The sequence below is a fragment of the Capra hircus genome, chromosome 17 (assembly GCF_001704415.2).
Source record: "Capra hircus breed San Clemente chromosome 17, ASM170441v1, whole genome shotgun sequence".
NCBI lineage: Eukaryota > Metazoa > Chordata > Mammalia > Artiodactyla > Bovidae > Capra > Capra hircus.
The window spans coordinates 14,070,851-14,086,289 of NC_030824.1; the positions used below are offsets into that span (position 1 = coordinate 14,070,851).

At 44.0% G+C, this 15,439-nt stretch overlaps 1 protein-coding gene across 3 annotated transcripts in view; it reads right to left on the reverse strand.

Moving 5' to 3' along the window:
- VSIG10 (V-set and immunoglobulin domain containing 10) overlaps positions 1-15,439 on the reverse strand; it is a 39,837-nt gene that overhangs the window by 4,701 nt on the left and 19,697 nt on the right. For 2 of the 3 annotated variants that reach the window (XM_005691462.3, XM_013970608.2), the window contains exons 3-7: positions 12,935-13,237; positions 10,753-11,013; positions 3,842-4,135; positions 948-1,058; positions 618-633 (exon numbers count right to left, since the gene is read on the reverse strand). In XM_005691462.3, coding sequence (XP_005691519.1) covers positions 618-633; positions 948-1,058; positions 3,842-4,135; positions 10,753-11,013; positions 12,935-13,237 — 985 coding nt within the window. The remainder of the gene's footprint in view (positions 1-617; positions 634-947; positions 1,059-3,841; positions 4,136-10,752; positions 11,014-12,934; positions 13,238-15,439) is intronic. The other variant, XM_013970609.2, reaches the window with a different exon arrangement.

Consider the following 15,439-nt stretch of genomic DNA (forward strand, 5'->3'; position numbering starts at 1 on the left):
AATTATAAGCAGATAAGCGAAGCGAAGAGTTCCTCGCTCCCGCGCAGGCTCTCCCAGGAAGTCAAGTTCCACTTAGTTGTTTCTCCCCTACTAAGGTTCCCTCCTTTTGGGAGGGGCTTCTGGGCATACGCAGACTAGTTTTCCAAAGCACGCTGTAAGATGATGACTTATTCTTCCTTTTAGCTCTTTTCAGAAAATTAGATAAATGCATGAATGACTGAGCTCAACACATACATGCTGTCTTTATGCCTCAACGACAAACCAGCAACGTGCCTCGCCCTGAGGTCTGGCGTTGATTTGCAATCAATCAGAACTGGGTCTGACTGCAGGTATGGCCATCACTTCCTAGATGAGCTTGCAGAAACTGCTTCGCAAGCTTGCAGAAACTGCTTCAGTGAGCCTCCCTCACCTTATCTGGAAAATGGCGATGCCAGGAGCACCCTGAGGAGTGTATGATGTGGTCTCTAATGCCTGATGAAGCCCTAGCCCTGGGTCTGGCCCCTAATGGGTCCCCAGTGGTAGTGGTTACTACTGCTCTTATGAAACGTTATAAACAAAACATCCATGGAAACAGATTATGGAAATTGGTTTCTGATTTGAGTCTAGGGGATACTCACCTGAAAGTGCTTCCTACTGAAAGGAGAAAGGAAAAAACATTAATATCCAATAAGATCTACTTTGGCCTCACAGAAGTTTCTAAGCCAGCAAACAGTTACAAAAGGACGGGCAATGAGAAAAGTGACCCAATACGAGAGATGACAGGGTGCTCAGGAAGGGTACTTGGGTGCTTCATTATTGCAAGTCTGGACCCAGTTTGGAAGCCTACAGAATGGAGCTTCAGGTGGGAGCATAACAGGGACCATCTTCCCCCACCCACACCCTCTCAGGAAGCCTGCAAGAGAAACAAAGGGGCCCAGGAAGTCCTTACCATTCCGGGAAGCTCTTACCTTTCCAGCAGAACACAGGGCTGTAATACAACAGGAGCCCGGCAATAATGGCCAGTCCCAGCAGAAGGAGGCTCACGACGGTGGCCACGATTCCCCCGATATTTAGAGGTTCTGCAAAGACACACCACAGCCTTCACTTATCCAGGTGACACACACTCAGCTAGGAGTGCAACACCTCGCCTCCCCTGCCTGGATCCTGCTCTTATCTTGGTTTTGTGACCTTGGGTGAGGCATATGACCTCTTTGTGGATTGTATTAGTCACTCAGTCATGTCCAACTCTTTGCAACCCCATGGACTGTAGCCCACCAGGCTTCCAGGCAAGAATCCTGGAGTGGATTGCCACTGCCTTCTCCAGAGGAACTTCCCAACCCAGGGATCGAACCCTGGTCTCCTGCTTCACAGGCAGATTCATTACCGTTTGAGCTACAGGGAAGCCTCATGACCTCTCTGTAGAGCAAGACAAATATCTCATTTTCTACTTCATACAGTTTGTGGGAATCAAAGGAAGCATGTGATGCAAAAGAACATTGGAAAGTTAAAATCTGTGTCTTCATACATCAAGACTGTTGTTAAGGCTACAGTAATTAGGAATGTGAATTACTAGTGCTGCAATGACGTGATCAACAGAACAGAATAGGAAGGGACTTCTCTGATGGTCTTAGTGGTTTGCACTGGGCTTCTACTCTACAGGGCATACGTTTGATAAGAACAGGTCTATGAACAAAAGGAAACTTGATATAGGACAGACTAGTGAGTGAAAAAGGAACTCTTCAGGAAGTCATGCTAGACCAAGTAGTTATCCAAACTGGGGGTGGAGGAAACTTGATGTCTACTTCCTCCATTCACCAAAGTCAACTGTAGATGGACTACAGAGTTAACTGTGAAAAGGAAGCAATAAAACATTAAGAAGACAATATAGAAGAATGCCTTCATGACCATAGGATAGATAAGGATTTCTTAAGACACAGAAATGCTGCTGATACAAGAAAATATTCATAAAATCAACCCCATTAAACAACCTCTGCAAATCAAAGGATACCATAAAGAAAGCAAGAAGGACTAACTGAAAGATATTTGTAACATGTAAAACAAGGAACTAGTGTGTGGAATTTCTTAAGAACTCCTATATATCTATAAGAAAGAGGGAAACATCAAAAGAGACAATTATGGGGAGTTCCTTGGTAGCCCAGTGGTTAGGATTCCAGACCTTTGTTCAGTCCCTGGTTGGGGAAGATCTAGAAAGCCACGTGATGTGACCCCCAAAAAATTTCTTTTAATTTTTAAATAAACTAAAACTTTTTTAAAAAGCACAATTATATATTTCATAGAAGAAACCTAAATAGCAAATAAACATATGAAATAATGCTCAGCCTTCTTAGTAATCAAAGAAATTCAAATTAGAACCACAGTGAGATTTCATTTTGCACTTACTTGAACAAAAATCACAAAATCTGTGGTTCAAAATCTGGGACAACTGCCATTGCAAATGGAAATTGGTATAACCACTTTGGAAAATAATTTGGTATTATTTATTATAATTTATTAAAGATAAAAATGTACATAACCTATAATCCTTCATTTCTACTTCTTGGTACAGATATGCTGGAGACATATTTGCCTGGGGACCTGGGTATATGTGCACAGGGGGCTGGGTAAAAGATTTTCACAGCAAGACTGTTCATCACAACAACAAAAAATCAGAACAACACAAATGTCCATCAGCAGGAAAATCAACAATTTAGTTGTGGAATAGTGCTACGGTGGAAAATTAAGCAGCCATGAAGAGGCATGAAATATAATTACACATGTCAGCATGAATAGATCCTGGAAAACAAAATGTGGGGTAAAAACAGCAAGTCACAAAAAGACTACATTTGTATAATAACAAAATTTTTTCAGAACTCTAAAACAAAACCTAAACAATGTATTTTCAAGAAATATGTACATATGCCGCAAAATTTTTCTTAAATAAAACATGAAACTCAGGAGTTACCTTTTTCAGAAGGCCCAGGATGAGACTGAAAACAGGCCTACAGGTAGGGCTGCCAGATAGAATACAGTATGCCCACTTAAATTTGGATTTCAGATAAACAATGAATAATTTTTTTAGAATAAGTATGTCCCAGGATTTCCCTGGTGGGACAGTGGCTAAGCCTCCATGCTCCCGATACAGGGGGCCTGAGTTCAATCCCTGGTCAGGAAACTGTATCTCACATGCTACAACTAAGACCCAGTGCAGCCAAATAAAAAATAAAAATTTTAAAAATTAAAAAAAATAAGTTATGTCCGATGCAATATTTGGGACATAACACTAAAAAAAAATTCTTTCTTTTTCTAAAGTGCAAATTTAAGTGAGCAGCATTTTTTTTAGCTTTGCTGCTATTGTTTTCTAAATCTGCCACACTACTTACAGGTAACTTCAGCACTGTTGATTACTGTTGTATATCTTAAGTGGGATGGTAGTTTCTTGGGTGTTCATTTTGCTGTTATGTTTCACAGCTTACATTATATATATATATCATTATATCTTTTAGACATGTATTTTAATATATATTTATGTTTTATATATATATATATTTTTTTTTTCTTTAGGATGTAACTGATATTAAATAACTTTTGTATCTTCCCTGGTGGCTCAGGTGGTAAAGAATCTACCTGCAATGCAGAAGACTTGGGTTCGACCCCTGGGTTGGGAAGAAATAAATTTTTTATCTTGATACAATAGTTAGAGATTTAGGACTGGACAGTAATTTTCCCATCCCTCTTGTCAAGCCGCAGGTAAGCAGATATGCCTCCTCCCTGATGGCAGTGACACATGTAGAGGGAAGCAACAAGCTGTCCCCATGCTGGTCCTCTGAAGCTCTACTCCTCCAGGGTCACTTCCATCACTCACCTTTCACACTCAGCCAGATGTCCACCTCCCTCACCCCTACAGCATTCTCAGCCCGGCAGACGTAGTAGCCCTCGTCCAGGTCCTGGGAGCAGTTGCGGATAGTGAGGGTGGAGCTCTGGCCACTCTGGGTGATGAGGTGGTGGCCGCTGGGCTGGATGACCACCTTGGGCTGGGTGAGGTTCCTCAGCCACATGATCTTGGCAGGGGGGTAGGCTCCAGACACCTGGCAGGTAAGCGTCACATTGCCCCCCACGAAGCAAGTCTTCATGGGCTCAGAGAGAAGGGAGGGGCTCCCTGGCCATCAGAAGAAAATAAAGAAAGATAAACATTTAAGGAGATTCAAGCAGTGACCTGAGAATTTCAAGAATGTTACTTTTTTTGGAACAAAGCAACTCCAGGAATATCTGTACCACACCTGGTCTCATATAATAATAAAAGATAATATTTGTTGAGGATTTACTATGGGCTAGGCACCCTATATATTAACCCAGCTAGTTCTCAACAATAATCTTGTTATTCCCATTTTGCAGACGGGGAAACTGAGGAACAAAGAAAGTCAAGTAACTTAAAGTCACACAACTAAGGAAGTGAGCAACTAGAATTTAGGGGTACCAGCTGTCCTGGGTTGCCCAAGATTGAGGGGATTCCCAACACCTGGGGGCTTTCAATGCTTGTGAAATCCTAGGCAAACCAGGATGAACTGGTCTGTGTAAGAATGGAACCCAAGAAGTCAGGCTTTTGTGGTCCACATCTCCTTACTTCCTATGTTCTAGACTTCTGTGTGTAAAAACCACACTGATCAGATAAAATACGGGCACACACCCTGACAAGGGTGTTCCAGGGGACAGAAGGGCACCTGAACTAGTTTCCTGTTGCTGTAACAAATTGCACAAACTTAACAGCTTAAAACAATACAAATTCATCCTTTTATAATTTTATAGTTCTAGAGGCCAGGCATCTGAACTAATCTCACAGAACTAAAGTCAAGGTGTTGGCAAAGCTGGTTCCTTCAGGAGGCTCAAGGAGAGAATCCATTTCCTTTTTTCTCAGCTTCTAGAAAGAAGCTACCTGCATTGTTCGGCTCATGGCCCCTTCCTTGAATTACTCCTGCTTGCATCTGTCATAACAAATCACTACCGCACTGACCCTCCTGCCTCCCTCTTATGAGGACCCTTGGGATCACACTGGGCCCAACCAGAGAATCCTGGACAATCTCCCCTTCTCAATATCCTTGATCATGGATGCCAAGTCCCTTTACCATGTAAGGAAACAAATTCACAGGCTCTGGGGATTAGGATGTGGATATCCTTGGGAGGCCATTCTTCTGTTTACCATAGGTCTGTCCTAAAAAAACTCAGACTGTGCATCCCTGTGGCCTTGGGGTCTGATTTAAGGGGGAGACGGGGAGCCATGAGATCTACTATGAGGATCAGTCTGTATCCTTCACACAGGAAGCCTTTCCCCCTAATGCATATCCTCTTGGGAAGGGTAGTGAATTCATCTTGGGAGGATTTATTAAATCCATATTTTCAGCAGCTGAGGGATACAGAGCAGCATGCTGGGTTCCTGCCCAGGAGAGTGAAACTACACGCTTCCCCTTGGCAGTTGTTCCAAGAGAGAAATCTAGGGTTTCACTGCTGGCATCCAGAGAAGAAGGAAGGGGGAAGGGGGAGGGGGCTGAGGGTGGAACAACCTCTCTCTAGTTCGGGTCAACAGAGGAGAATCGCCCAAACCTGGTTTTGCTGAGAAAAATCACCTGCGAACACCCCTTCTTGAATCAACTATCAGATTCCCCCCATGTTGTTGCTAAATTACTCCTTCCCTGCTTGTGGTTAACCAGAATTTCCTTTGGGGTCACAAAGCCAGCAGCAGTGACAAGCCTCATCAGTACGTTTGTATTTCAGGGTCCCAAACCAAAGTTTGAGAAATGGCCCTTCTTCTTTTACTAAAGGCAAAACAAACAGTCCCCCAGTGCACCTCCCCTGCAACCCAAATGTACGTACTTTAGCCAAACGCAGCATTCACCCCTCAAAAAGCTATGTCACCAGCCAGCTCGGGTGGCACTTATAAATTCAGTTTTGCTTAAGACGATGCTGCGTGCAAGGGTGGGGCAAGGTGGGGTTGGTGCTGCAGAGCCTCACAGATCTGCAGGAGATGGACAGCATGCTAGGGTCCTCACACACGGGGCTCCATAACACTGCAGCTTGTCATGAGTTGAGTTGGTTTCTTCAGTTTTAGGGGGCCTACATGCCATACAATATGGTAAAGGACAGGGAAGCCTAGAGTGCTGCAGTCAATGGGGTCTCAAAGAGTCTGACATGACTGAGTGACTGAACTGAACAGAACATGCCATATAAAGAAGGATCTGGGGAGTTCTCTGGTAGTTTAGCGCTCAGGAGTCAGTGCTTTCACTGCTGTGGCCCAGGTTCAGTCCCTAGTTGGAGAAGATACTGAAAGCCATGCAGCAGAGAAAAATAAAGAGAGATCTGGGCAGCAGGAATCCCTGAAAGCATTGCTTTTCATCAGCTTGGGGGCTATGCTGCCCTGCATCCCTGGGTGGATGTTAGTATTGCCCTTCAGTGATGCACTAGTCCTTCTGTGTAGAATAATCCAGAGCCCCTCAACCCCGAAGGCATTGCTACTCAAGGTGTGGTCCTCAGACCAGCAGGATCAGCACTTCCTGGGAGCCAATTAGAAATGCAGTCTTGGATCCACCCAGACGCAGAGAGTCAGAATCTGCACTTTAACCAGCCCCTCAGGTGACCAGCATGCACATCCAGGGTCGAGTGCCCATGAGGGAGGTGGGTTGAACTGGATGGCATCAGAGTTGAGAAGGGTCCTGGCTTTATACCTATTTCCCGTGCTCCTGGAATTGGGAAAACTTCCGGTCAGCTCCCTTTTCCAGACACATTTCTTAGCCCTGAGCACATATTTAGATTCAGATTACAGGTCAAGTCTCAGGGCCACAGGAATAATGACTTAGGCAAGATCTGCAAATAAAACGAGAGGGTGAAGGCAAAATAACAAAACTCGCCAGCTGCCTCTGCCAATTTCAACCTCTCTCAGCATCAGTCCATCATTTATTCACTTCCTGGGACAGTCCACAACACACTTTGGGCATCTCCCCGTTATGTACCACCCTGAGTGTGTCTACTGCTTTCTAGCTGCATGAGTCTGAGCAAGTGTTTCACCTTCTGTAAAATGGAGCGTCCTCCCAAAATTTGTGTTCATCTACAAGCCCACAATGTGGTCTTACTCAGAAATGGAGTCTTTGCAGAGGTAACTAGTTAAGGATCTCAAGATGAAATTATCCCAGATTGAGGGTGACCCAAAATCCAAGGACTGGTATCTTATAAGAAGAGGAGAGGGACTTCCCTGGTGCTCCAGTTGTTAAAGACTCCATGCTTTCACTGCAGGGGGTGCAAGTTAGATCCCTGGTAAGGCAACTAAAATCACACGTGCTACGTAGCAAAAAAGAAAAATGAAGAGGGGAAGGCATAGGGAGACATACCCACAGAGAGGAAGGCCACATGAAGACAGACGCGGGCACCAGAGTGATGGAGCTGCAGGAACACATAGAGCCATCAGGAAGTGGAAGAGGCCATGAAGGATTCTGCCACAAAGGCTTTGATGGGAGCATGGCCCTGCCAACACCTTGATTTCAAACTTCTAGCTTCCAAAACAGAGAGGATAAACAGCTGTTGTTTTAAGCCACCACCAACTTTGTGGTACCGCAACTCCGGAAAACTGATTCTGGGGGATAATACTGCAAGGGCTCAGCTCACCAGCTGATTGAGGACTGAACAAGACACTGTGTGCAAAATACTCGGCACCTGCACAGGGTCTGCACTCAATAAAACATTACTGTCTCTATTGCAGTTGACCCTAGAACAACATGGGGGTTGGGGGGGGGCAGTCTGTGTGGAATCTAAAATCTATGCCCTGCTATCTCTGCCTCAAACACAAAGAAAATGACTCACCCAAGGACAGGAAGCTGAAACAGTTTTGGATAGCATCAGGACTCAAACCCTACTTCTTTTCATTCCACATCTTATGCTTTCTAATCAGACACAAACTTTCCCCACACTGAGTTAAAGATCTATAAAATGAAAATATAGGTACTATATTTATTGGGGAAAAAATCCACATGTAAGTGGAACCTCGCAGTTCAAACCCGCCTGTGCTGTTCAAGATCGGCTGTATTATGATATTGCCATTTTCTGGTTTAAGTTTGCCAGACTTCTCTCTCCAAGTTTAAGCGTTTTAAAGGGAAGGACTCCGTATTCTTCCACAGCACCTGGCACCATACATGCATCGTGTCTGCCTTCAGTCTTGTCTGACTCTTTGCAACAGTATGTAGCCTGTCAGGCTCCTTTGTCCATAGGATTCTCCATGCAATAATACTGGAGTGGGTTGCCATGCCCTCTTCCAGGGGATCTTCCTGAACCAAGGATCAAACCCGCATCTCTTATGTCTCTTGCACTGGCAGGCTGGTTCTTTATCACTAGCCACCTGGGAAGCCCACTTGGCACCATGTTGAGTACCTAAATCCAACACGAAGAAAAGATTTACCAGATCAAGTCTGGAAAGAGGTCACCTGGATAAAAGCAAGGGCCCTGGCGTCAGACCAGCCTGGCTAAGTGCTGCTCCATCACTTAAGAGGTGGCTGATCCTGGGTAAGTTAGTCTACACATGTTATCATCTACAAGTTACGAATCATCCTAATTTGCAGGCTACTATGAGGCTTACAGATAATAAGTTAACAAGTAAGAGACAAAGACCTTTTGAGCACAGAAACCTAAAACAGGACTGACAGAGGCAACCCTTTCAAAAGCAGAAATTGCTCATCACTAGCATTAATGTCACAAATATGGTTTAGGAACAAGATATGCCAGAATAATATCTATAATGTGCATGACAGTTCTATGAAATTAAGTGACTCTTGTGACATAATAAGAAACGATGAAGAAGCCAATAAAAAGAATGGACAAGATATGAACAGATAACTCACAGATAATATATAGGAAGCCAATAAGTGAATAAAAATTATCAACCCCACCAGTGATCAAAGAAACCCAGATTAAAACAATTAGCCATGTCCCAACCAGCAAACAGGAAAAGTTTTAAAAAATTAAGAAGACTCAATGTTGGTGGAGATACTGGGGAATATCCTCGCATGGTCTTTCTAGAGAGAGTGACTGCCAGTAGGTACAGGGTTTCTTTTGGGGTGATGGAAATGTTCTGGATTAGAATGGTGATGGTAGTACAACACTGTGAATGTACTAAAAAAAAAAAAAAAAAAAAAAAAAACAACACTGAATTATACAATGTAAAATAGTGAATTTTAGGGAATTCCCCAGTGGTCCAGTAGTTAGGACTCCATCCTTTCACTGCTGAGGGTGCAGGTTCATCCTGATTGGGGAACTAAGATCCCACAAGCTGCATGGTGCAGACCTCCCCCCACCCAAAAAAACTAGTGAAATTTACATTATGTGAATTATATCTCATTTCTTAAAAATTCCCCCCAAACAGTTCAGTCAGATTTGGTCCATGGGGCACAGATTGCCAACCCCTGTCCTTGGGCAGAAAGTGAGTCCTGGTCCCTTATGTTGCCCAAGGCCAGGTGCAGTGCCTGACACAGAGGGGACACCCGGGGACAGTGTGCTCAATTAGTGAAGGGTCAACCATTCAAATGCCACTCACCTAGAGAACAAGCACTTGCTGGCACACCAGGGCTCACTTCTCAGCATGCCCACTGTCCACACTGCACCTCTGAGGATTATTATCATAAACTGTGAGGACAACCTCACCAGGGCCAACACAATCCAACATACTTTGGCCCTGGCTGACTCACCGTATTTGTCTCCTGAGGCCGCTGTAACAAAGGACCACAAACTGGGCGGCTTAAAACAACAGAAACTTTTTCTCATAGTTCAGAAAGTCTGAAGTCCTAAATCAAGGTGTCAGCTCCTTGCCCTGTATGAATTTTTGGCCTACAGAAATCATGAGATAATGATTGTTGTTTGAAGCCATTAAGTTTAGGGATAATTTGTTCCATGAACAAATTGAACCTCTGTCATTTGTCAACAGATAAATGAACCTTGTCTGTTTTGTTCATGACTCCATCTCCAGGACTTAGAAACTTGTGCCTGGCATGTAGTATGTGCTCAGTTAGTATTTTCAAGAGAAAACCAGCTTGGACTAGAACCAAGAAGTTTCACTATGCATCTTTAAAGTTTGAAAGGAAGGAAGCAAAGCATAAGGAAGGGCATAGGGAAGGAACGGAGTGAGAGTTTGGAGTTAGCAGATGCAAACCAGTATACATACAATGGATAAACAACAAGGTCCTACTGAATGGCACAGGGAACTATATTCAAGATCCTGGATAGGGACTTCCCTGGTGGTCCAGTGGCTAAGACTCCACACTCCCAATGCAGGGGACCTAGGGTCGATCTCCGGTCAAGAACTAGATCCCACATGCCCACATTGAAGATTAACGATTCCGTGTGGCACAGCTAAGACCTGGCACAGTCAAATAAATAAATATTCTGTGATAAACTACATTGGAAAAGAATATTAAAAAGAATATGTATATATGTATGTGTGTGTATAACTGAATCACTCTGCTACCCAGGAAAAATAACACAATATTATAAGTCAATTATACTTCAATTTTTAAAAAATTAATTTTAATCAATAAATTAATTTAAATTAATGATTGATTTTGTTAATAAATAATAATTAACAATACTTCGATTTTTTAAAAAAAGAAAATGGGAGGAAGATATGAAAGGAACTCAGTTCACTCCAACACCCTGGGATCTCTTTCCCAGAACTTCTTTCAAAGGGTTGTCCCAGAAGACAGGAAGGTGAGTGGACCCCAACCCCAGGACAAGGCAAGGCAGACTCACTGATCTGTACCACACAGCTGGCTCCCAACTCCGGCCCCACTATGTGGCTCCCGACACACTTGAACTTCTTGCCATCTGACAGCTGGGACTGGCTCAGCATCTCCACCCCCAGCTTTGATGTTCCCACGACCACACCTCCTGGCTCTTCTGTCCACAAGAAGTCTGGGTCTGGGTATCCCCCAGCCCAGCGACAGCTGAGCTGCAGTGAGAACAATCCTGGCGACACCTCTGCCCAGCACTGGGGGGCTGATGGAGGGGGAGCTGCAAAATACCAGAGAACATGGCCTTAATCACAAGCTAAAATGAGCCACTGGGCTGACTCTAAGGATTATAGAACCAGGGTATCAAAGAAACAGCAACTCCAGTTAGTGTACCTTGAAATAAATCCTAGCACAAATCAGTGCCTGGCAAAAGTCAGGTTTCCCTTGCTGGGTGTTAAGTCTCTGAAGAGATTTGCATTTCTCACTAGCCACATGTGGCTATTTGATTTAAATTAATTACAAATTTAGCTCCTCCATCATACTACCCACATTTCCTAGTAATCACACGTAGGAGGTGGCCACTGAAGTAGACCACACACAAGAGAATATCTCCATCATCATAGAAAGTTCTACTGGACACTGCTGATCCCTGGAGGGCATAACAGGAAGAGAGACTTATTCATCCCCAATCCTCAACACACACTTTTTTTTGCTATGTGCAAATACAATTTAAAAATATATATCTATAAAAATTTAACAAATTACAAACTTGTAATGTAACCCATGTAGTCATAATTATACATAAAATAGTTATATATTATGTATATATCATATATTTATATATTTTATATAATATATATTTTACATAAAAGTATTTTCTGTAATATGCAAATATTTTAAATACTTTATATATTTTATATAATATACATAAATAGAAATCTGGATCTCATATGAGTAGATATGTGGCATCTATAAGAAAAATTATTGGAAATACATCAAAACGGTGGTGAGAGTACAAGTGATTCTTTCTACTCATCTGTGTTTCCTGCAACAAGGAAATGACTTTATATAACTTTATACACAATAAATGTCATTTACGATAGCGAGCATTGAGACTTACAAAGGCTCTGAATAATGTATAAAGTAAGTGTGTTATTACGCTGTCTACTAATTTGTTGTTCTCATGCTCCCTTTCATTAGCATGGATTATGAGTGCGCCCTGCATTTCTACAGTGGTTTTCCTCCCTCCACTGAATGTGTGCATGAGTATATTTGGTTGTTTCTTCACCTGCAAAATAAAGCTTCATGAACTACATGTTCTTAACAGCGCTAGAGGGCCTGAGTGAAAGGACAACATGAGTAAGGACAGATGAATGAATAAACAAATTGTAGTAGATCCATAAAATAGATACTCTTCAGCCATAGGTGAAAACAAGTACTGACACAAGCTGCAGCAGGGATGAACCGTGAAAACATGATGTTAGTGAAAGAAGTCAGTCCCAGGAATTTCCCTGGTAGCCCAGTGTTTAAGACTCTGTGCTCCCAGTACAGGGGGTGAAGGTTCCCTCCCTGTTTGGGGAATTAATGATCCCATATGCCATGCATTGCAGCGTCCCCCCTAAAAATAATAACCTCCATTTAAAAAAAAAAAAAAAGAAGCCAGTCCCCAAAGGTCACATAGTGTATGATTCCATTTATATGAAATGTCCCAAATAGGCAAGTTCATAGATATAGAATGTAGGTTAGTGGTTGCCAAGGTCTGGGGAAAGAGGGTTTGGGAGTGACTGCTTAATGGGTACAGGGTTTCCAATCTGGGGTGGTGAAAATGTTTTGGAAATAAACATGATGGTTGCACAACACTCTGAACAGACTCAATGCCACTGAATTGTACATCTTAAAATGGTTAATGTTACATTATATAGTTTCACCTCAAAAAAAAAAAAAAAACTTTAAACCTGGCATAAATTCCCTTCTGTGGCTCACAGGGACTCTCCTGTACCCCTAGTTAGCAGCGAGCTTTCAGAAAAGGCAACATTCTCTCTGACATGCAGTTCGGGTGTGTCCGTGTGTGTCGAGGGAACCACAGAAGCAGGTTAGGACCCGTGTATCAGGGAATTCTTTGCGCACAAAGGGAGGCACAAACACACAGGTCACAAAGGGTCAAGGTGGAGGAGAGGAGGAGGGGAGCATTTCTTACGCACAGTAGACCAGGAGTTCGGTGGTCACCTTTCGATGTCTCCCGCTGAGCACGTTTTTGGCCAAACAGGTGTAGTTCCCTTGCAAGTTCTGTGACATCAGTAACAGCGTGAAGCAGCTGGCTGTCAGGTTGTTCCCGAAGAGTTCAGTGGTGGAATCTGGGGCCTGGAACCACCACTCAACCATGGGCGGAGGCTGGGATCTGCTGCTGCAGCTGAAGTCCACCTGGGAGCCCTTGGCTGCATAGAGGGTGCCGTTGGGGAGCCTGCCAGTGCTGGAGATGTTGACCTCAACCTGAGAGGGGCCGTCTGCAGACAACAGGGCAGTGGGAAAGGCAGAAGAGTTAACTGGAGCCCTTCACCAGCATTAAGGGACATAGAAATGATCAAGCAAGGCTGTGCTGAGTGCCCTTAGGCATGCTCTCATTTGTTGCTATTGTTAAGTCGTTAAGTCATGTCCAGCTCTTTGCAACTCCACGGACTGTAGCCCGCCAGGCTCCTCTGGCCATGGGATTTCCCAGGCAAGAATACTGAAGCAGGTTGCCATTTCCTTCTCCAGGGGATCTTTCTGAAGCAGGGATTGAACGTGCGTCTCCCTTATTGCAGGGGGATTATTTATCAGTGAGCCACCTGGGAAGCCCATGATATCACTTATTATGTGACAAATGCTGTGCCAAGTGCATGCTCTCATTTACTCCCGAGCAATGACATGAGCTTTACTGAAGGGATCAATCCTTATACAATAGGGAAAATGAAAACTGATCCTTTTCAAAAACACTGATGAGTGGAAAGGGTATCTGTGCATTAAAGAGTTAACATAGCAGGACTTCCCTGGCAGTCCAGTGGTTAGGACTCTGTGCTCTTACTGCCTGGTCAGGGAACCACAAAACAAACAAAAGGAGAGTTGAGGTAACAGACCTGGGTATGATTTCCTTAGAAAAGCCTGTCTGTAAGGTTGGCCTTGGCTGGTGACTAAGACCTTGGATTTCAGGGGGGTTCCCACCATTCCCAGAACTGGTAAGAGTGGGGTTCACTGGGTTTATGCTAAGCACCTGCTTTCCTTCTGAGAGTCTGGAGTTTTGGAATGTGCTGGGCAGAGGATGCCTACATGACCAGCCTCAGTAAAAACCTAGGGCACTGTGTCCCTGATGAGTGTCCCTGGGAGACAATATTTCAGACGTGTGGTCACAACTTGCTGGAGGAATTAAGCATGACCCATGTGACTGCACTGGGAAAGGACTCTTGGAAGTGTGCTCCTGGCTGTTCTGTGAATTCTCCTAGGGAATCAGTGAGCCTGGGAGTGGTCTTGGGGACCCCCACACAATGTCACACTGAAAGAGAAGGAACACTGGTCTTGAACTCCACGTATTAGCTGTGTGACTTTTGGCAAAGTATTAAACCTTTCCTAAGCCTCTGTTTTCTCATCTGTAAAATGGGGGGATGCTAGAATCCATCTTATGCAGTTGTCATGACAACTAAATGAATTACCATTATACAGTATTCAAAACAGTGCCAGAAATGTCCTCTCACCATTTTTACCCAATGCACCTAAAATGCCACATCCTCTTTGATGAAGAGATCCATCACCTATTTATGCTGAAGTCCTGTAGAGTGTTACCACTGCCAGAGACTTCCTCTTAAGCAGAGTTCAGAAAGGGCAATGCTTGGCCAAATGAATAAATCTATGACTGTAGAATTTTGAACAAAAATATTCCAGAAAGGACTTCCCTGTTGGTCCAGTGATTAAGAATCTGCCTTCTAATGCAGGCGACACGTGTTCGATCCCTGGTCCAGGAAGATTCCACATGTTGTGAAGCAAGTAAGCCACAACTACTGAGCCCTCAAGCTGCACCTGCTGAAGCCTGCATGCCTAGAGCCTGTGCTCCACAACAAGAGAAGCCACCGCAATGAGAGGCTCAAGCACAGTGGAGAGTAATCCCTGCTCACCGCAACTAGAGAAAGCCTGAGCGCAGCAATGAAGACCCAGCACAGCCAAAACAATTAATAATTTTTTTAATGCCAGGAGGATACATTATTAGAGGGAGGAAACAGCCTTCCCAGAGCCCCTTAAGGTACAGAAGCTACTTCACCTATTTGGGGGCCACTGTGTAACTATAAAATTGTTTCTGAGAAAACTATTCTTGACAATATCCATTTCTAGTTGGAGCTGGCTTCTAATAGTTGCAATGATTTGCTGGAATCATGTCACTTCCCACAGAGGAAAAGTTATACTGTGGTTTGGGAGGTGCTCAAATCTCCCACTGAATGTTGGCAACTAGCTGGGTAAGTATGTGGACCGGCAGGTCCTAGGGAGTGCCCACAGTTGGTGCGCGCCCGGTGCAGCACAGGGCATCTCTGTGGTATTAGCAGCCACGTCTGGACCAGCAGAAGTATTGTGGTAGTCTGGGCAGCCTGGGTCTACCAAACTGTGGTCTGGAGGGTCACAAAAGCCTGTCACGAACAGTGCAGACCCCCAGAAACTGACTGGGAAGAGCTTTCGACCCGCACAAT